Source organism: Tinamus guttatus, unplaced genomic scaffold (assembly GCF_059628265.1).
Source record: "Tinamus guttatus ecotype Peru unplaced genomic scaffold, ASM5962826v1 Tinamus_guttatus_pri_ptg000018l, whole genome shotgun sequence".
Lineage (NCBI taxonomy): Eukaryota > Metazoa > Chordata > Aves > Tinamiformes > Tinamidae > Tinamus > Tinamus guttatus.
In genome coordinates this window covers 3,362,679-3,386,507 of record NW_028288552.1, presented here as the reverse complement: position 1 = coordinate 3,386,507, position 23,829 = coordinate 3,362,679, and the positions used below count along the sequence as shown (strand labels likewise).

Here is a 23,829-nt window from a genome sequence, read left to right as displayed (position 1 = left end):
GAGGCTACTTTGAGAAACAGGTGGAGAATAAAGGTTTATGTGGAAATTGCCATTACTTCTGGGACCATTTAACGTAAATTACAAAGATTTTGGTAAGCTTATATGAACTAAGACTCAGGGAAACACAGCGATACTCCTGGAATATAGTGGGAAATTTCTGCCTTTGTGTACAGTGCAAATTCTCTTAGAATGCAAGAAAAAGTGGACAGTTACATAAGCAATAAAATCTAGGCAAGCTGAATAGTTACAGTAGTTCACATGAAAATCATGTTTGTAGTCCAGCTAGAATCCCCTAAAAGTATATTTGTGATAGTCATGGAGGAGCTTTTGATTTTCCATGAAACATTTGGAATAGGACTATCCGTTATGTACTTTGCTTTATTTAGAAACTGATATTTTGAATGCAGAAAAATATCACATTTAGGATGTGTGAGGGAATATCCTTCTAAATTTAGTGGTCCTAAGACTAGCACCCACAGAATGAGCACTTTGCATAGCTACTGTGGTTGGAGAGACTGTCTCTCAATGCTGTATAATACTCAAGAGGTAGCCTCAGAAGGATGTTAAAAACAGTTATGAAAGACAGACAAATATCATATACTTCAAATCACTAATCAATTTTGGAAAGTTTGATCCCCAGTGCACTGTGCACTATGAATTCAAATCTAGTATATTTATTAAAATAACAGCAATAAACTAAACATACCAACCAACATTAACACACACAAAAAAATCCTCCATTGAAGAACATAATGCTTATAATGGTCATACATAAAGTTCATGCAATAACATTATAGAGTTGTCTCTATGCATGAAAAAATAAGTTAAGCTAAAAATAATTTATGTAATGGCTTCTCACATCTTAAGTCTTGCTTAAAATGTCCTTGTAATACGCTGTGCATTCGCTACCCCTCATTGAGCCACTGCTTCTTTAATCTTTAACAAGTTAATTGTGGCTGAAAATAAATTACACCCTTAACACATTTAGGAGACAAATTCATAGCAGTTGATTTAACCTATAATAAGTCTCTTAAATAGGTACTCCATCTGCTTCTGCATCATCAGTGAAAGCCCTCATGACTAAATCTAATGTTAATAATCTTATCATCTGTTAATTATCACTCGTCGTTAATGAAAAAAGTGATGACTGTTTCAAACTTGCAGACAAAGGTCCCATCACTCAGTGTTAACCCAATTATTTAATTTACACCTTATATCACAGCATTTAGATCACCAACCTAAAACTGTAATTCATAATTTAGACACTGCACTTCTTCAAATACATATTTTATATACAAGACAGTTCTAAAACATTGAATTAATTACTCCATATCTATACAGGAAGCCATGCAGCAACAGCTCATCAGTTTAACAGCAAGGATACTAGATCTGAATGAACATTTAAACATGAGTTGTTTGGGACAAAACAACTGTACCTATACAATAGGTATTCCCAAATACTTACTAGAATTTACTTTTAAATTATTTCAAATTGTTGGCTGGAATTTTAATCTTTAAGTTTTATTAACTCATTTATGTTTATATTATGGATGTTAGATAGTTGAGCATTTTTTTCTTTCTTGAATGTATACATGTGATATATGTAAGTTTAAATTCATTTTTAGCATGTCTTTCTAGCTCTAAGTTTAAATACCGTTATATAAGGCTCCCAGCTCTCATTCTGTAACACTAACACAGGACTCAAGCTACAAGCTTAAATCACAGAGAAGAAAATGGACATTCTCTAATAATAGCTATGTTTCAGAGATGTAGGATGGTAGGAGACAGTTAAAGTCGCAAATGGCTGTTCAGGATGTTGTCTGCCATTGGGCTGGTAATTTCTGAAGCACTCCTGTCATAGAGCTTGTAGGAGGCTCTGTGACAAGTAGAAGATATTCAGTGCCTATAGGTAGAAATTTAACTGAACTGTATTAGCAGTTTGCTGTTCACAATGTTATATGAATTTATGTCTTACTGAGGTTCAAATATACACAAAAATCTTGGTTGGTTCAACTCCTGCTGATATCTATTATTTTATTATTTTCCTTTCCCCACTTAAGATTAACTGTTATGGGAACTAACTTGCACAAATAACCCAGTGTCCTCTACAAATCATGCCTTGAGATTCAGTCTCATTCATCAACTCTTTGAACTATTTCAAAACAGAACAGATACATTTAAGCAATTTCCAGTATATATCAGAACAGAGATACTTTCAGGTTCAAACATCTTAACAGATAAGGTTAATTCAGCAAAATTGGAATGACAATGCCATCAAGAAATTAAACGAACGGAGCAAGGATATTCAAATATTCCTGATTCATCTGTGTTACAAGGACTCAGTCAAGTAGACAGATATATAGAAAGATGGAAAGAGTCTAAGTTTGAATAGAAAATTCTCTCTAAAGCTGTAGAAAAAATCTATCCAGAATACAAGGCCATTAAAATAGGCAAAAGAATCTTCTTGCTTGTTCCACTATAATCTTAAGCAGGCTACAGAAATGAAAGGAAAATGACACTGCTGGAATTGCTTGAACTACAGAAGACTTGACACACAAAAGTAGAGTAGTTTAAAACTATGTATTTTATCTTACTACCTGAAATTAGATATTCTTTAGACGATATCACCATTAAATTCTTTTATCCCTAACAGATAAATGAGTATTTTATCACAAAAAGATTGGACTTGTGTTTAATGGGATAGTGAAGAGATCGGGGAATTTCTTCAAGTGCTGATTAACAATTTCATGTAAAAAACACACAAACCCAAACAACAGATGGTACAGAATTATTCTTCGGCTACAAGTGATTTGAGTGAAGAACAAAATAATTTTGCCTTTTTTAACCTTCAAAAAACAAAATTGCAGCTCCTGCTAGTTTTTTCCTTTTATAAACCTTTTTAAAAAAGAACACACCTTTTTCATACTCAAATCAGGAGCTAATGGTGAAACAGCTCTAGAGTACTATTCCCTCACTTACACAACTAGCATATAATAATGCAGTTTTTATAAATAGTGTTGCCAAAGGAACAACCTTTGGCAAAGGAACAACCTCTTGCAAACCTTAACTTTTTATGAACTTTACGGAGTGCAAAAGAGAAAGAGAAAGCCTTTAGAATGCACTGTAAAAAAAAGACTGATAACTTATACAAATTATTTTAAAATTAGCCAAAATTATCCATAAAATGCTCATATCTTTTATATAAATATTTTCCAAGAAAAAGCAAACAAACAAACACCCCAAAAAAACCCTGGAATTAATGTTCTTATTTTTTGCATGTTTTGAAACAAAGCCACAAAATCTTACCTACAATACATGCTATTTATATTTCATTCCTCTGAAATAAGAAATAATTTACTGATGTTATTATAATGCCCAAGAAAATTTTATGGAAGATTAACAAAAAAAGAGCTCCATATTTTATTTTGTAGTACACAAGAAATACAGGAAAGATTAAAATCAACTTCAAGAAGATATTATTGCTAACAAGATTTTTGTTTTATTTTGAAAGACCTATGTTACTGAATTGTGCATTCCCAGAGAAAGAATACGAAATGAGCACAATGTTATTTGACAAAAACAAGCTTGTAACATGTGTAGGATTACTAAAACTGCACTATACAATCTGGGTCTTAAAATGGATGGTGTTCTTTGGCATGTTGAAGGGATTTAAAATACTATTTAGCTTCAAGGATGAACCTCTTTGGAAGATGAATGCTCATGTTGCATAATGTAAAAGAAGAGAGAAGGTCCTAAATATGGAAGTGGTTAACTGGTTAATACTGTGAGAAGAATATAATTATCCAACTAGAAATAAATTAAGAAATGTCTTTTTTTTTTGCAATTCTTCTTATAATTAGCTACTTTTTTTTTTTTAGGAAAAAGAAGAAAGAACCCTTCTGAAAATAGGTTGTGCAAAATGTGTCTTTAATCATGCCAGATCATGCCGGATGACTCGTTGGCATGCTCGCCTGGGAAGAAGGCTGCTCACGCTTAGTTTTTCTGTTCTATTCTGTCCCACTGTGAGATGTAGCTTGCTGGACTGACAGAAAAAAATGTCTGTAGAGAAAAGTCAGCAAGCACAGCTCTGACCCCATAACCTAAGGATTAGGGTAATAACTGAGGCAGACTGACTGTGCTCTGAACAAAATTGGTGAGGGAAAAAAAAAAAGAAAAAGAAAAAGAAAGTAAAACACAAAGAAACAGTCCTAGAAGCATCTGCAAGATATATTAGCCTGCCTCCCCTCTAGTTCTAGAGTTCTAAATGGAGCCGCAAACTGTCTTTAGAAAGAAAGGAAAAGCTTGAGCACTCTCAGCCAGTTCATAATGATGTCACATTGCTAACAGGTTTCCTGGTTTGTTTTTTCTTCCTGGGGCAACTTGCATTTTTCCACACAACTCTAGGCATAATTTAGGGCTAGCACCAGCCAGAGACGATTCCTACGAGCTGATTTATATGTAGCCCCTGTTTTTTGAGGGAAGAGGCTTAGTCTGTATGGAAGTGAGCTGTGCCATGCTGGCACAACTTTTTTTTACAGGATATATCCAGACTTTTATCACCACCCACTGGTTATGTTATTAGGGTTTCCTATTACAGGAAACTATAGGACATTCCTACAATAGAGTTTCCCTATAGGGTTTCCTATCACTTTAACTTCTCTCTTATCTTCTTACCAACTTAGCAAGCCATGGAGAAACATAAGGGAAAGTAAATATATATTTGCACATGAAACTCATGTTTCATGTTAACCCTTAATTACCTGCTGATTGTCTTGAATAATTGAGGAACAAATTTTGATTCTGAGGTTGTAAGAATTCCATGCTGGGAACAACCTTCTAGTCACATAATACGGTAGGGGCTACATAATAAGTGATCTTAAACAATAACACACTATTATGTTCCTAGCTCATATACAGCATGAACTACAGCATACAGCTCTTTATGAATTGCTTATTGTTGTTGAGGACCACAATTCTTACCCTAAATCAATAAAAACTGTTTTTTTTTTCAATTTGGAGTTATAGAAAGCAATCCATGCTATTTATTTCTGCACCCACCTCTTTCCCCACCGCTCCCTAAATTCATTTGTTTTCTAAGCATTAACAATCATGAACAATGTATTCATTAAAATCGCTTAATATTATTGAATTATTTGAAATGGTTCACCTTTTACAACCGAAAAGGAGAGTTGTAGCCAAGCACTTTGGAAAGAAACCATTGCTTTCATTGCTTTATGCCACTATATCACATGCAGGAAACAAAGACACTGTGAAAGACAGGATCCAGTCTGTTGACTAGATTATGGAGCTTGCTCAGTTCAACAATGCCAATCGCTTTTGTAAGTTCAGAGCTCTTTGCAACTGAAACAAACAAACAAACTACTTACCTCCAATATATGAGAATACCCACAAGAATCACTAGACAGATAAAAGTCAGGGCTGACACGACCACAAGTGGTACAACTGTCTTCTTCTCTGATTCCAGACTCTCAGCTAGACCAATACGAGACTCATGGCTACTATTACTTGCCTCTGCAGTCAGAGAAAATTGAAACAGTCCACGTTTAAATTTTGACACATGCATAGCACAAGTGAGGTGTCTTAACCTACTTAATGACACTTACCTCTCTTTTTTACTATGCACTGCAGAAAATGTATACATTTGCAAACCAGCTTACAGAAAAAAAAAGCAGACAGAGAGTAAAGCAAAGTGTTCAAGCTTATGTGAATTAGCCTTCCAGCAGTGGAGACTTCTCCTTGTAAGAGCAGCAGATTGTTGTTATAATTAGGAGAAGAAAGCTTTTTATTTTCATCAGTCTATTAGCTGAAAGTTAATGGCATTAAGGGATCTGAATAGATAACACTGGAAAGTGTAAAGAACACTTTGATATTAAACTACCATTCATATAATGAAAACCACTTGTCTTTGACTAACAATGTAACAGGACATTTTTACTACAATATAAAATCACTAAGCAATCTCTGTAATATAGTTAGGGCTTCTATATTTTAGTACATTGTCCATTCTGTAATTTTTCACATTGGTACATGGAGAAATCCTGTTTCCTTTGAATTCAATTACAGCACTCCTTCTCGTGACTATGCTGGAGCCAGAATTTAATTTTCTCCTTTTCTGCTTACTATGAATAAAATTATTATTTAAATAGCTATATTATCTATAATTCTTATTTTTGTCAGCCTTATAACACTGGATGACAGAAATATTTGGACTTGGATATCTATATTATGATTAACACAAAATAATTTATAATCTCATTAAAATTAGAGACCATATTATAGAAGATAATAGTCCTAGAATCTCAATTTTGGTCATTCCTCTAAAAGTAAACATATTAAAACAGTAAATTTGATATAAAATGACCTTTTCAATCTTTGCATTTTGTTGTGATTTGTGGCTTTTTTAATATAGATACCATCACTGTCATACTTTAACTTGAAGATTTAAAAAAATATAATTAAATGATTTTTGCAATTGTGTTCAGTCATAATTGAATCAAAATCCTGTAAGGAAGCAGAAATTTCATGTCCAAAAACAGTCTGCACCACACTGGGCTTTCAAGGAATCAATTCTAAATAACTAACTCATACATGGATAAAAAGCTTTCAGACAAAACAGGGAACGGACAGTGTAGTTGGATCTGCAAAAAGGACAACAAAGCAAGTGTCTAACTAAGATGTCAAAAAAAAACCAAAAACAAAAACGGCAGTTATCCACTTTAATTTTCTTGAGTTTAGGTGCTTGAGTTTAGGTGGATTGAAGGCACAAAGTGGTAGCCAGTGTTAGAAGCTGCTTCTGAAAATCTGTTCCCAAGCTTCTATTGAGCATGCTAAAATCAGTACTTCCTAATGATTTCAGTGGAAACCACATATCTGCATGAGAAATCAGCATATGATCCCTTTGAAGAATTCATATTCACTTAACCTACTCTGAACTAATTTACAGGATAAAACTTGGTCATATCTGTGTGATGACAGCATTCCTTCAAATTGCATAACAAAATTCTATTAGCCTTCTTTCTGGGAGTAAAAAGCAGCCAGACCTTCTCCTTTAACATGCAGCTTCTTGCCTACTTGGCCATTACACCAACGATGGCTGCTGGAAAGACAGACGTGTTTATAGTGGATTTCTCTGTAATAAGCATGTTTAGATCCCCTTGGTTACTTGCATATGAAGAGTTGGAAAAGCTAAAATTTACAATTTTAACTCACAATTTAAATCACAAGCTCATTTTCTTCTGAAATATTAAATAGTAAATAATTGATTAAATAATAAATATTAAACAACATAACACAGCTTCTGATGAATTCACTTTGATGTATACAGAAGTTCTCTGCTGATAATGTTCTTTTAAATTGCTTTTTAATTAAAGCAAAGATGATTTGATTTGCAGGGGACTTCATGTTAGACCTTCACATTTTATTTTCAGTCTATTAAAAGACAATATCTGGTATCAGCTATTGGAAAAAAATGTTATATAAAGTGATGATGTATAGTGTCATTCAAAAATATCTGGAACACAAATTTTTGGTCTGTTGTACTACTACTTCAGTCATTATGATTCTTTTCAATTACTACCAACAACATTTCAAGCTCATTGCTAATTGAAAATGACACTTTTTATGTAAACTATAAATCTCTTACAATAACATCCATCTGCTTAAAGCAAATTTAATGTAAGTTTTGAAATATTCATGTTATTTTTGCTGAACTTTAAAAAAAATCTTATGTGTTTTATACAACTTGATAGCTACTTACCTACTGGATTAACTCACAGATTCTGTGACTAAGCTGGTAGGACTTCTGTTAATTTCAGTATGTTTTCTATTTTATTTCACATTCCATTAGCTCCAAACACACAGAGTGCCAATCTATCACCCTGTCATATTAATATTCTTTTACATATAATATGACTTCATGTGATTTAGCTGAGTATTTATAGGACTGGGCTTAAAATTTCATAGATTCATTTCCTTAGGTGGAATTTGTTGGATAATACTGCCCTCTACAGATACCTTGAATATTTAATGAAATTCCCATATTCATTTTTTTTTAATGAAACACCACTTTTTTCTTCTTCTTCTTTTTTTTTTTATCATTACAGTAGATATTGTTTCTGACTTTATTCTTGTAAGAGGCAGCTCAAATATGCATCTGAATAGTTCTTTTTGCATAATATATTTTTAAATACAAAAGAAATGCTTTAGATTTTTTATATTCTTATCCATATGAGGTGCAATTTTGCCTTCTGTATTCATCCTTGGAATCATTGTTCACAAATAGTTTCACTAAGTTTAAGAGGACTAATCAGAGAGGAAAATAACAACACCTATAGGCAATGCAAGAAGATCTGGCTCTAGTGTTTTGGAAATAAGCAGAAAATTGTCAGCATCTATTGAAATTTGAAAATGTGGTAAAAGCCCTAAGAATGAAAATGAATGTTTTTATAAGACGGATCAGAATCAAACTGAAACATCTTTTTCCTTGCTCAATATAACTTGAAGAATACAAAACAAAGCATAATATGCAAATTATGCTTTGCTGCCATAACTAAAAAATACAAAATATTAGAGTTTTTTTTTTTCTTTCCTGAAAGGTCAGCCTGGAGGCTATTGCCCTCTTAAACCTTAAAAAATAAGATGATACAACAGTGAAACAAACTCTGTTTTAAATGGTGTACCACCCAATGTCCACTGATAGTATAAATCAGAAAGGCAGAATGTTAACCTAATTACTAAAGAGTGTTTCAGTTGCTATTTTGAGTAGACAGAAGTAGCATCTATGAGATAGCCAGCTCAACATGCACTTCCAGGCCCACTGGCCTTGTTTTGTTGTCCTTTCTTTATAATATATGTAGAAAAGCTTCTCATTCTCTAGGGCATAAAAATATCCCCTCACAGCTTTCCATGGTATGCATTAGACTTATCCATAACTAACCTGCCTCAGAGATGTTGAATACTGATGAATGATCGCTAGTTACAGATGAGGTTGATGACTGTGATGATCCAGAAGTTAATTCTGAGTTACCTGCTTCAACTGCCCCTTCAGAGTCTCTCTCATTAAGGTCAGGAAAACTGAAATCTGTTGAAGTCTCATTATCATTTAGGCTATCTGAGGTACCTTGGCCAGAACCACTTTCTTCATCACTTGTAAAAACAGCCCAAGATTTAGGCTCTGATGTATTTTGCAATGGGATTTTGCTAAGAGTTTGAATGTGGTTCTCCAAATTTGTTTTGTTGTTGCTCTTCTTAGGGATCACACTTGCTGTTAAAGTTGGTACTGATGTGTAATTATGTCTGTCCATGCCATGGTTTATTTTACTGTCTGATGCAGCAGTTGAAATTTTCTCTTCTTCTTCAGGTTTTTCAGAATGTGAACTTATAATTAGGTTATTCTGATCCTTGTTATTATTTACATTTGTGTTTTGTTCCTCTACTACTGTGTCCTGTGATTCTCTATGGGGACTGCATGCAATACAATTACTTACAGGGAAACCATCATCATACTCATCGTAGTCATCCTCAACTACAGAAGGCCACAAATCAGTACTGGACATGATACTGGGAGACAACCCAGAGGATTCTCTGGAAGGAACCAGCAACCTACTCAGAGTTATAGGGATTTCACTTTTGGGAGAAACAGCCATAACAGAAACATGTGCATTTGGTAAAGGAAGTGTGTGATGAATGGACACATCAGAATCAGAAACAACTGTCGACATATGAACAGGTTCAACAACAATTGGAGAAATCGAAGAAAAACTGGTAGCCTCACTTCTTTCAAAAATACTTGAGGAGGTATGGCTTTCTGGAGCAGCAGCTACATTATCAGGTGTTAGGAAAGGAGTTGTTAGAGCACTTGCTGCATGTAGGGGAATGGCATTTGTATTTTTTAAACTGGTCAGCTGGAAGGAAACATCACTACCATACAACGAAGGCATAGCCTGTTGAACATCTTCACTGTTAAACAAACTGGATGAAATATATTCCTCATTTGCATAAGACACAAATACACCTTGAAGTGATGCTGTGGGTTTACTAAAAGTGTTTGACAACATGTCAGCAACAGTAGGAGCAGATGTAGAATGCAGGATTGTTTCTTCTTCAGCCGAACCTGCTGTCATTTGATGTAGTATTTGGTCAAATGTAGAACTATAAACCCTGGAGCTTTCAACCCACACTGGATCACTAGATACAACTGCAGCTGTGTTAAGTAGAGTGTCATCACCAGAAGATTGAAAGGAGGATTGAAGTAATGCTTCATTACTTAATGTAGCTGAGGTCTCATAAAGGTACGGCTGTGTTGAGCGTAACATTTCACTATAAGCAGGGGCAGAGAGAGTTTGATCTGAGGTCGCACTAAGCACAGGTTTAAGCAAAGTGTCATCAAAGGCTGGAGATGTAACATGCAAAGGCTGAACAGAAAGGTGATTTTCTGTAAGTTTACTAACATCAGAATCAAATATCTTAGTAGTGGGGAAAGCAAGAGAGACTGGAAGGATTCCCTTTGTGCTAGAAACAGGAAGTGGGCTTTCTTGCAGAGACATATTCTGCTTAATTATATCATTATTAGAAACATATGTAGAAAGTTCAGGTGTCACTTTGTTTTCAGCACTGGAAGCCATTTCACTTAAAGAAGAGGAAATCTGCAGTTCTTTTTCATCGCCATATATAATATCACTTTTATGGAGATTCTTATTACCATCACTAAAGCCAGATGATTCATATGTAATTTCATCTATAAAATCAGATGAAGAAACATTAAGTATGGTCAAAGTATCTGTATCAGGCAAAAGGGACTCACTACCAGAGTATGCTTCAGACCAATCCATACCACTAGATAGAGAGTGCGTAGGCTGCAGCAAAGTATCAGCTTGTGATATTACAGAAGAAGGTTTATGTAGCAGTACATCACTATGGCTGCTAAATAAAGGATCTTGACGAAATACGTCAATAGAATCATGCACAATTTCTGCAGAGTCGTAAGAAACAGTAAAGCTTTGGAGGGATCCCACATTACTAGATAAAGCATAAGGAAGTTCAGACATTGTTGACAGTGCATGCATATTTAAATCACTGCTGGATGGTTCAACTTGAGAAAATATATGAGTTCTATTATGATCAAATATCGATGTCTCTGAAGCAGCATGAGTAGTCTGATGTGTCACCACATCAGCATATTGAGCAAGGCTTGGTTGCATTAATGTATCACCCTCTGCCAATGTCAAAGAAGCATGCAGGGACACCTTATCGCTTGTAACAGCTGGAGTAGCACTTTGTGGAAACATTTGAGAAATCGTATACAGACGGTGAAACATTTTACTACTCGAGGAAGCAGAGGAAAATGCAAGCAAAGGTACATCATCATAGGAAGACAGGGTGGGTTCAAATGACACATCAACACTGGGAAATACAGGTGTAGCATGCAAGGTCACATCACTACCTGATGTAGCAGGGGTAGTGTCGAGCATCTGAGAGTCAAACAATAAAGGGGTGACTAGAGGAAACACTTCACTACTGAAGGAAGGTTGAAGAGGTATCTCACCATTATAGACTGGTTGAGTTGTCTGAGAGAGTACCTCACTGGCAGCAGAAGCAGAATCATATTCTCCAGAGCTTGAAGAAAGAGAATGAGGCGATAACTCAGCAGAGGAGAAAGCAAAGGTAGAGTAATGTGGCAATTCTAAATCCGCATCTGAAGTGTCTTGTGAAACCAGTGGGCCACTGGAATAGGGTATTGTTGCTGGCTTTAATCCCTCAACGTAAGCATCAATATAGCTGGTCTGAGACAATTGCTTACTATCCAATGTATCAGGAGACTGAGCTGTTGCATCTGTAGCATTATGAAACCATAAATTTCCATCAGTGGAATATGTGAGCTTTGGAGGCTTGTCAGAGCTTGAGGGTGCTACACCTTCTGAAACGTGCTTAATAGAACCCTGTGAAAGAACATCATGTATGGTTATATCTGGGCTTCCTGAAGGAAGGATGTCTTCTTCGGAGGTCTCCTCTGTAACCAACTGTGATGAAGAGGTGGTAAGAAAGGAACTCCAAAAGTCTTCAGATTCTTTATCAGGTATAAAAGTAGACAATAAGAAATCTTGCTCGCTATGGCCAGTAGTGATCTTTCTTGTTGGCTCAGTGCCTGAAGAAAGGTATATGTATTCTTCTTCAATACCTTTGGTGGAGTCAGTGAGCTGAGGAGGGGTTCCAGTAATGGTTTGGGATTCCTGAAAATGATCTTCCTCTTCTTCAGAAATTTCACTAACAGGTGGAGAAGTTGGATAATAAACTGCCTTGAAAACATCCTCTTTATCATGCAATTCTTTTGTTAAGTACCTATTTGTTTTAGCATCATTAGATTTGGTGCCGATTTTCTCTTGACTATCGCTGGATGTAGTCACCTGGAAATCTTTCTTCCTTATTTGGTTTATTGCACTATCTGTGCTAGGAATCACTGCAGTTTCTTCATCCACCCCTGTTTCTTTTTCATCAACTTCATCCTTTGAAAGTACATCATAGTCAAAGAAGTTGAAAATGCTTATAGACAATATACACAAACCAAACACTGCAATACATTTTTCTGGCTTCATAAAACAAAACAAAACAAAAATCAAAACTGCAGAAAACCTTTGAAAAGATTGTTGCTCTTAAAGCAAAATGTTTAGTTACAAGAATTCAAGAATATGTATTCTATACATATGCATGATTCTTTCTTGAAAACAATATTTAACTGCAATGCCATAAAAAAAACCTGTCACAACAACTTCTAAAATGTCACCAAAAGCATCTATCAAACCTGCAGTAGAAATGGCAAAAACCCCAAAATGGTGTTGAAAAGAGATGTACTGCAATAACATTTAAATTTTGACTTGGGTTCAAGAAGTAAGGGTGACTGACACTTGATTTTTGTAATTTTCTGGTTTGAAATGACAGCTGTTAAAGCCATTCAAGAGTAGTGTGAAAGGCACACACAAATGCCACTCTCTTCATCAAAATTGCCTTCCTTCCTTACATTAGTTTAGCACACTGCTAAGATTTACTTGTTATAACCAAGGTCAAGAAGATATTTTTCCAAATAGCTCTAAAAAAATCAACTATGATTCTCCTACATGAACAGTTTTGTCACTGATTTCACTGAGTTAAGACTTAGTTCAGCATCCTGATATCCCATTTTCCAAAAAAAAATATTTAGGCATATTCTTAACTACTGTATATATCTCCATCTCTAAAGAACTATGTAGATCATCTAGAGTTGTCTAGAGAGATATACCTGGACAAGCAGGGTATATACTTGTGTATACATACTTGTGCATGTATATAGAAATGCGGATAATATGTTCCGTTGGCAACATAGTTTGGTAAATTTTCACACAATAATAGCCTCATTTATTTCAAATAGAAGTATTACTTTTAAATGCCCTTTTAAAAAGAAAATAATGTCATACCTCATATTCTTCAGTTTCCTTCAGTTCAGGAATGAGGCCAGCCTCTATAAAATAAACATATATATATAGATACACAATATCATCCAACATTTAAAATTCACAGAATTATTAATTCTGAAAAGATTTAATTGATTAATTAATACATCTATTGGCACTCAGACTAAGATGTTTTAGAGGATTCTGTTTGAAGAAGTGGCCAACCCCCTGCACTGAGGACTATCTGTGAGCGTACCTGTGCTTGCCCAGGCACGGGTACCACAAAATAACAGGTTAAGCCACAAAAGTTCTGACTGGCCTCATTTTGATATTGCAACTCCTTTTGAATCTGCACTGAGGAACCACATTATGGCCAAAGGAACTAAGAACAAGAATGTTGTCTATAAGCAAGTGGTGTTTAACGCAGAAATGACAGAAGAGAGAGAAAAGGTAAATCTGAGAATCAGCTGTTTATCTACATTTTATCCACAAGTTTTAAAATATTCTTCTTATCTCTACATAGTTAAATTAAACTAAAGTTTAAATATTTTCTTATCTCTACAATTTAGAGGCAGTCTCTCACCTTTGTCCTCAGTGTATTTTTAGCCACATCCAGTATTCTGCTTCTGATGGTGCTCAGTAAGACAGGCTCCAAAGCAGGTTTCATTAAACCTTCAAATCTCTGGTAGGAACTGGTATGGGCCTCAAATGATTCAACGTGTGTGATTCAAGTGATGAAATCTAATACCACTTGCACAGCATTAAGGTATTTTACTGCTCTTTTATCCACAGAAACATCCATTCTATGTTTGAATCTTCCTCAGACTGCCCTACGTGATATTCTACTTCAGTGTTTATACATCAATACTAGTGTATCTCTAGAAGACTGATTTGTCTTCAAATGTGAATCTTTTAGCCTAAGAAATAATTGAAATTATAGCATCACAGAGTTCAATGTTTGCTTTTCTTGAAATGCTAGTATAAAGATATAATCTTTATATTTCTTATCTCTACAAAGTCAGGACATCTATGACTTATTTTGCATTCTCTACTGTCCAGATCAATGTTTCAAAACATATATTATATGCAGCATACAATTAGATTATCTCACTATCAAACTCAGATTATTTTATCTGTAGATTCCAGAATGTAAAAAAAAGCATCAACCGAAAAATCCTATGCAAAAGTTTTATAAATTATTCTTTTATAACAAACTTCTATACCTTACTAAGTACTGAATTAACCACTTGCCATTATCTCATGAACAATATAGAGAAAAGTTATCTTACCTTTGCCTCTTGGAAGCCTAGGAGGCTCCAGGGTTGGGGGGGGGCGAGGAAGGGGAGGAGGAGATAATGATATTCCCTGGCTTCTCAATGATATACATCAAACATTGCAGACATTAATTTGAAAAGTCTTTCTACAGTAGACCCATAACGTGTATGAGGCGCTCAACGGACTGAAGAATATTTTTAACAGAGAAGTGCTAACTATTCATTTTGCGGTCATTATTCTTCAGCAAAGGTTTAATCAGACAATCAGAAAAATAAAAAGTCGTGACTATTAAGTTATACGATATAGTATGTGTTCTTTAATTCCACAAACAGGAAACTTCAGTTCCTCCTGCTGCTTCCATGAAGAGGCATTAAAATATATATATATATATATATATATATACACACACACACATATGTGTGAGTGCGTGTGTGTGCGTGCGTGTCTATATATAAAACATACATATCAACCACACTATACGTCCAGGCATTTTACAAAGCCTTTGAAAATTTAGCTGGTCATAAAAGTATTTGTCAGAACCATTAGACACAATATTTTCAGAAGTTATATTAATCTTGTTCCTGATTTTTTGTTTTAATAGCATATTAGCAATGCAGTAACATCCTCCAACAAAGAAAAACCTTTCCCCTCCCCGCAAAAAACAACCCATTGATGTAGGTCAATAAGCAGACTCTTTATTTTTTTATGGAACGACACACTGATTAATCTATAGCTTACATTTATAAATAAAATAATTAAATGATTAGTTGGAAACTTTTAAAGAAGTGTTTTCATATAATAGTGCATTGCAATGATAGATGAAGAAATGATAGAACACAGACCACAGAAAGGACAACTATTTCCCTACATTTAAGCTTGATATAAATCTAGGAAAAAAAAGTACTTAAAACAATCTAATTTGCAATTGTATAATAATTTTCATGCCACAAACTGTTTTCAGTTCTGTACTATCTTATGTGATAACACAAAAGACACAACAAAGCTTCTTTCTTCCATTTAAATTAACTTTCAGATATCTACATTCATAAGCACAAAATTACAAAAAGCATACCCTAAGTGAAACATTTAAGATATCTTAGTGTTTTTTTTAGGACAAAAAATCACTCACAAAGACAAGTTACAATAAATTTGCATAGTTAGATCCTCACAAAGCATTGCTGACAGCATGAGCTCTCAGGAAGGAGACAGTATTTGAAAGCAATATCCCAGCCTGGGTTTTTTTTTTTTTTTTTTTTTTGTAAATTACGACCACAGTCTCCATACTGAAGGATCAGAGGAGAGATATTTATTTATTTTCATTTCCTATGTCAACAGAAGCTTTTAAGTACCACCAGTATTAACTGCACCACAAACTTCTGCAGAACTTTCAACATTATACAAACTTTATCTAAAGAGTAAAAAGCATGCATTTTGTAAATATTCAAAAATAGCTCTAATAGCAAATGACAATTTAGTAAATAGTGGATGGACTTTTCTTCAAGCTGACTACAGCGTTATGCATATAGTTCCCTTCGCTTTCAGTAGAAGGTGGGTCGCTAAGTCACGCAGGGCAGCTGGTCACTGTCACTACTGGGAAACTAGTACCATACCCATGCACAGGCTTACTACATGATACTGCTCTGAGAAGTTTAGATTTTTTTAAAAAAAATATTTTAGAAACTGATTTTAGAAATCAACAGGGGAGAGAGAAGTTTGCAGAGTGCATGGTCCAAAACAGATCCTTCTGCTTATGAAGTATTCCTGAGAGCAAGAGATCTGTAAATTACCTGGAGCCTGCACAGTCCTCACTAACTCTTTATAGAATGACAGATAAGGTGGAGAAATGCCTTCTCTTGAATGTTTTGATAAAGGAAAAGGCTAAAACAATGGTAGAAGTTAAGTCTTCTGAAAATCAATTTTGGGTTGCGTAGCAAACACAAACTTGCCTCATGTTAAATGCAGCCTTTCCAAGGGCAGAATTCTTCCTCTAAAAGGGTCTTTCTATTGCTTCTCCATGATTATGCCCCATTTAAGTTCTTAATAAGTAGATTAATTGATCTGGAGGTGACTGTAGTGAATTTGATCTTAATTAAACTGTTTTACTCAGAGTAATTCTTGAATATGAACATTTATTTTATGCTTTATATGAGTCAATTTTATCTCATGTCTTCATGGTGAAGATAACTTTTCTTTCATAAATTCACAAGCAGGAGTTCCAAGAAATCCCCTTTTGCCTCAAGATCTATAAAGCAGATCACAAAACCAGTTTGAAGTTACAGTTGTAACCAGCAAGTTACTCTGAACAAATCTTTCGCATTAGACATTTACATTCCCTTATTTGTTGTTTAATATTTCTAATAAAGTTAATCAGATGTAAATAATTAGTAAATATAAGTATGTAAATACAACATTAATTAATATTAGAAATGAATGGAAGTTTATTTTTTTCCTTTAAAATTATATCCAAAGGTGAGACATCATTTATAAAACTTACTTATAGAGTAATGTACATTCCTAGTAATTATCCCAGTTACACGAGAGGGGATTTTCTCTGACCTTTCCTTATCCACCACTTTCTTCCACCAATGTGGAAGAGTCAAGTTAAAACAACACAAAGTAGATTTAATAACTTTGTGTCAGTTTAAGAAATGAAGCACAGCAAAAGGACAGATTTTCTGAGATACTCAAAACTGAGACAGGCATTTTGCTCTTTCATTTTTAGTTACAAACACCTTATTGTTTCTCAAAAACAAACAAAGAAACAAAACCCTTAAAATACCTCTGAAACCAAAAAGCAGTTTTATTTTGGCATCCATCAAAACTATTTGTTTGACCTGAAATAAGTATCCTCAATATTACATCTCTTGAAAGACTAAAGGAAATACGTTAGGCTAACCTGAAACAATTACAAAATGTCAGAACTGCTTCAAAATTGAAAAGATAGCTGTATAAACAATTCGAATATCCAAATTACTCTTTTCTTTATACTGCTTTATTTAAAAAGAAGAAAAATTAAGATAATATTATTCTTATATACATTCGTTTGCTTTAATGCAACATTAAGGAAACACTTAAATGCTCAAATGAAAGGAAATGCAAAAAATAACATTTTCATAATTACACTAGCTTGTTCGTATTGCATGTCTACATTATTATGTCTCCTAGGCTTTATTTTCTCCTTTCTCTCTCAAAATAACATTAGTGATGTGCTTGCATAAAAAGGCAGAAGAATGTAAGACCTTTTCTCAGAACTGCTAGGTATAACGTTTATTGCACCAAAACTTCTCTTATTGGGTTTGTATGCAAAGCTCAGAGCAGACATATTGGAAGGCACGATGACTTTTGCAGAACACATTCCAAAGACAGTCAGTCACTAATCCCTCTACTGAGATTAATGCAAAACTACTGCTGACTTTAGCAGAATACGCCAGGGAGGCAGCTGCCAGGGCCTGTGTCTGTACTGGGGGCTGCTGATGCCACCAGCAGAAGCCTCTCCCCAGGCTGGTGACCAGCAGCACACCCATTGGGGCACCATGTGGTCCTCCCTGTTATGCTGCCTTGGTGACCATGCACCCCAGGAACTCCAGGAGGTGCTTCCAACTGGGTCTTGCTCATCCCTGATGGAGGGATACATCCATGGCAGAGAAGCAGGGTGTCCTATGGATACTACCTGTGCAAACCAGCAGTTTTTGCAATGCCTGTCTTCTGAGTTTTGGAAGCACCTCGACTATTGAATTGACTATTGTTTAATAACAAAAATGCTAAGCTGTTCATTTGTGACCCAAAAACGAATATGGGGGAATATAGATGAAACCTCTTCTCAGACATTTTTTTCAAACACAAGTGAACAAATTCAGGGAGGGAAGTGGAAGAATATCAAAGAGGTAGGTAAAGGATAAACAGAAAAATGAAACAGGCCAAATGGCAAACCTTATCATGAAAATGATGAAAAATATGAAAATTCTGGTAGATAATAGCATGAGAAGACTCCAAAATATCCTCCTAATATATTGTATTTGAAAGACGATTTAAAGGTTTCTTGAAAGTTTGTATGTGGTATATCCTGAATCTTCTCCCCGGCTTCTTTCAGCCAGACACTGTCATGGTATTTTAAGACCATTACCATCATTAGTTCAGAATTAGAGATTGTCAAGAATCATATTATTTCTCACTGTGAAAAATGTGGTTGCCTTGAAATGAAAAACTAACCTTTTTTTTCCCAAGAATATTACAATACCTCTAAGAACTTTGCCATATCTGTATAACTTAACTAAATGTAAAATAATACAAACCACAAATGAACAGAAACTCAAGTCCTCAAACAAAAAAGTAGTTTGTTGCATGGTCAAATGTTTTTTGATTTGCTCCTACAATTGATTACAGGGTACTGAATTCAGAAGATGGCTCTCCCTATCTATGATAGGAACCTTGTCTAATTCTACATGTTTCAAGGAATTATTAAAAACAAGATCAAGATCATGTCATGGCTTCAAATTATTTTGTATTTACCAGCAGGCTGAAGAGGTAAATCTGGCTTTGAAATCAGTAAGATTTGATTGTTAGGCCTTTTGATTTTTTGCAAGGCAACATTAAGAAGCAAGGGAATTCCATCACCTCAAGTGTTTTGAAATCAAACTCCAAGTAATCAAAGTAATCAAATTTCAAAATCAATTGATACAGATTTGTAAGTTATATATTTGGTTTATATTACTTGTTTCCTTAAAACTTTAGTTGTGTGGATTCATTTTGGACATCAAAAGGATGTTTAACCATAGAGAAATAATACCGACCATGGCTTTATTTCCCTATATTATATTACTAAAAGATTTACTTGTGAGATTTGAAATCAGGTGGGTGTTTTTCAGAGTATTTTTAGAGTTAAAAAATAAACATGCAGTCTCTCACAGGTAGTGTTTACAAGGAATGGAGAATTACATACCGGTAAAATATCAGTAGCAAAGGACAAGCTCAAGGTTAACTGCAATGATTTTGAAATTTCATTTTAGCATAGTTTGATAGACATGCAATTTAACTGGTTTGCAGACAGAATACTTCCCTGAATACAGATTTTTTTTTTTCAGGTAAAAATGAGCCCTAAGCTCAAACAACACTTACCTGGGTCTTCTAGGGGCATATCAACAATGACCTGGTCACTGTGTTTTCCATATAGACCATTAGAACAAACAGCAACTATTTGAAGAACATAACTTGTATTGGGCAGCAGATTATTTAGAATGGCCCCCTAAAAGAAAAACATTGTTTGATCATTTACTTGTAAATATTGATCAGATTTGTGGAAGCTCAATTTTCATAACAACACAAACCATATAACTTTTTCTACTAGTATTCCAACATATGCTTTTTACATTTTATTGTCAGAAACACTTCTCATGCAACTTAAAAAATAATTTTTTTTTTAAATGGGAGATATCAAACAACTGCATAATTATTTAATATTGAATATTAGTTTAAGTAATATTATCTTCAAAAGCTTATGACTCTCTAAAAAAAGGGAATTGATCTCCTGAGTGAAATCTCACAAAACTATAATCATCAACTTAATATTTATAGCAGTTCCATGCAGATTCTGATTCTTTCCTTGATCTACACATTTGCCTGTGTAGATCATTCAGTGTTCACACATTAGTGAACACTGAAGTACAGATCACTACTAATTGACTAAGGATTATATGGCTAAGAATATGTGAGCTTGACATGCTCAGTTTTTTGGGGGATGTTACAACTTTACAAGCAAGTAAGAACAGCAATTTAAGAATGCCTTCTCTCATATGGACAAATACAGACTTTCTATATGTGGTTTTTTTTTTCTTTTGAATTGTCTCTGTAGCTGCACAGCCAATGAATGAAGTAGTCTTTTTGGGCTTCACCAAAGACATAAACTTCCTTTGAATCTGTCCCAGTTATTGGTTTAGGGCTTTAAAATAATTAACAATGTGTGCTTTGCAATCACTACTTTGTATAAAACATGAAGAGTTTACAGTTACCAAGTCCTGATACCCATCTGTCAGAAACTCATGCTTGGTCTGGTCGTCTCCATCCAATTGTTGATAAAAGACAGCAAATCTCTCAATCGTGGTATCATACACAACTCGAGGTCTTTCCCATGTAACAAGAAGACTAGTATAATTCTTTGGATCAGATTGGACATTTTCAGGTTCTGAACTGCAAACTAAAAGAAAAAGAAAGAAAAAAAAAAAAAGGAAAGAACATGATACTCATGAAACTAATGAAATGCTGATACACCTCCTGCCAAAGACAGTGTAGGCATTTCTTGTACCCCATTTTTGGCTTTACTCTAAAACTTGAGGTCCTGGTTGCATCGTTACAGCAAATGAGATAGATAGATAGGATTTCAAAACTCAAAAACAAGCTATCATCTGGGGACTGAGACTCCTCCTCTGCTGCTCTTTTTTTAATTATGTATTTTGAGAAAGATTCACAACCAGTCCCCAGGAAAGGAAATAGGAAGGTTCATAGGTATGTCCTGGGGGAAAATATATGTATGTATATATATATATATACACACATATATGTATTCATTCTATTTTTCTTCCTTCATTCTCTCTATATATCATTCTATGTTTTCATAGATCTATCAGTGAACTACTGGAAGACCAGCACGGTCTCTCCCAGCTTTTAGAATAGACTGCTTTTAGACTTTAAAGGTAAACCTCTCATATTTAAATTTCCTCTTGAGGGTGCCTGAATCTGGTTATTGCACATCAAGAAGACAAAGGCAAATAGAAAGAGGCTGAGAAATAATCAGATTAGCTTCTAGTGATCCCATGTTATTAAACCTCCAGGCACCATCTACACAATTGCAGTGTGCAAGGTACCAAAACCGTCCAACTCATATCCCTTACTCTTTCACACCATCATCCAACCAGAATCTCCTTTTCCTTATATTTTTGTTTGGCAAACTCATGAAAGCAGTGACAACTGCCAAGAAGTTGGCTGAGGAGTGGGACAGAGGAGGTGCGAGGCAGGGGAGCAAGTTATTTAGGTATGCTGAGCATGTGGACTCACTTCCAGATGTACAAGTGTACTGACTACCAGTATGCTATAAATTTATTGAGGCTCTGTCACATGTTTTTTAAATTACCCATGTACCTGTATGTGGGGATTAAGGACAATACACAAGATCAAAGGCAGATAAAGTGTATGAATAAACTGTACTAGCAGAAAATGCAAATTATTCAGGCAAAAATTATTAAAAATGACTGATAAGTTGTTTTATGTGGAAGAATAAAGTAACATAATAAACAGCCGAAGCACCCGATGTCATTCAGGACTGCCTCAGGTTTGACCTGGGATACTGTTTTCCTTCCTTGCCCTCATCATCCCTTCTGCTAGGTTCAGACAGAGAGTTAAATAATAGAGACGACTGTCAAATTCACTTTTTTTTTTTTTCCAATTTGAAACCTCAGTGACTAGATTTGTTCTCATATCTTACAATGAGAGATAGAGATCCATGGTATTTCCAGTTACGAAACTGGCTTATCATCTATTAAAAACTGCATAGTTGTAGTGCTTTGGCTGAACCCTCAGACTGGATATCAGCCCTTGCTCTGCTCTTTGGAAATTTCTTCTAAAATGAATGATATTGATGTCATTCAAAAAGCGTATATCTTAACCATGTATTTATTCCATCATTTCTACTGCTTTATTCCATCTAGTAAACTTAAAATCATTAATTAGGTTTTAGGCAGTTTACAATTTATTTAAATCTTATATGTTAAAATGACCATAAAATGGATACATTTTTAACTGAAAACTTTAGCTTGGCTGTTTTACACAGGTAACTATATAATCATTCCAGATTGGAGTAAATGAGTAGACACATTTTTGAAGTCTAAAAATGTGTTTAAAATAAATTCTGAGTGCCTAGCAAAAAGCAAGCAAACAAATTACCTAGCTAATTAGGAAAGCCAGAGTTACAGATTCTTAGGAGCTGTCTTAAAAAAAGCTGTCCCTTGAGAACTCTTTTGGTGGGCTATACGACAGCCTAAAACGGGAAAAAATACTTTCGACTAACTTCGCAATTTCCCACTTGAACACAAGAGGGCACTCAAAACTAAAGATTTTGAAAGATGAATTTTTTGTGGTCCCCTGTGCAGCTGGGAAGTTCTGCCATGCTCCAGTTTCATGTCGTCAGTGACAGAGTAGCCGTGATAATTATGACTCTGTGTGTGTGTGAGAGAGAGATGTAACAGCGGAGGCAGCGTTAGTCTCTGTAATTTAGTTTGAATTCTATAGCTATGCCAGATTGCAAACTTTGAATGTATTGATCTATGTATCTGATATGTTATTTTACTTACTACATTAAATCATATTAATAGAGATATAAAGAAAGAGCAAATTAAAAAGAATAAGCTCACGAGTACATGCCATTAACTTACCTCACCTTGTTACCCCAGCACATTTCCACCAGAGGGCACAAGGAAATCATCAGCTCAGCAAAGACAACTCCCTTCTTACCCTGAGCCACAGTAGGGAAGACCTAAACTCTGATTTTATTATTTTATTTTACTTTATTTTAGAATTAGAAAAGTTTTTTTTTCAAATATTTATTTTGGAGGGTGTTTAAAATAACTCTTAAAGCTTCTCCCTGTTCTAAACTTGCATTCTAAACTCTCTGATGCTGTCCTGTGCCCTCCTCCCTTTCTCGTTTTTGCACGGGAGTGATTTTTTTTCTGAAATCTCTGACTATGCTTAGGCTGTTGTCTCCACTATAATTTTTTGCTCTTTCACTTTGACTCCTTTCCCATCTGGTTCTTCAAACTATTTTTTTCCCAAGCATAAAAGAAATGTTATTTCCACTTTTGTTCTCCTTTTGGGGCATCATCTTTCAATAGTCCTATATGATATTCCTCTGCATATTATTTCCTTCCCAACCTGCTGTTCTTTTCCTCCCACTCAGTGTCTCCTCATCATTTTGCCTGGGCTGCTCCTTCCCTCTTCAGTCAGCATTCTGTATGCAGACATCAAATGAACACAAGGGAACAAGGCTTTTTATAAAGATCTGGTGAGGGGGAAACTTTGGTAAGTTGAAATAAGGCAGAAAATGCATACAGAAATGTATGAGAGCTAT

At 34.9% G+C, this 23,829-nt stretch overlaps 1 protein-coding gene across 5 annotated transcripts in view; it reads right to left on the bottom strand.

The window, feature by feature from the left end:
- Positions 1 to 23,829, bottom strand: part of PTPRZ1 (protein tyrosine phosphatase receptor type Z1) — a 126,307-nt gene that overhangs the window by 24,652 nt on the left and 77,826 nt on the right. For 3 of the 5 annotated variants that reach the window (XM_088523792.1, XM_088523799.1, XM_088523806.1), the window contains exons 9-13: positions 20,723 to 20,907; positions 19,833 to 19,959; positions 13,467 to 13,510; positions 8,957 to 12,521; positions 5,388 to 5,532 (exon numbers count right to left, since the gene is read on the bottom strand). In XM_088523792.1, coding sequence (XP_088379918.1) covers positions 5,388 to 5,532; positions 8,957 to 12,521; positions 13,467 to 13,510; positions 19,833 to 19,959; positions 20,723 to 20,907 — 4,066 coding nt within the window. The remainder of the gene's footprint in view (positions 1 to 5,387; positions 5,533 to 8,956; positions 12,522 to 13,466; positions 13,511 to 19,832; positions 19,960 to 20,722; positions 20,908 to 23,829) is intronic. The other 2 variants (XM_088523810.1, XM_088523817.1) reach the window with 1 other exon arrangement.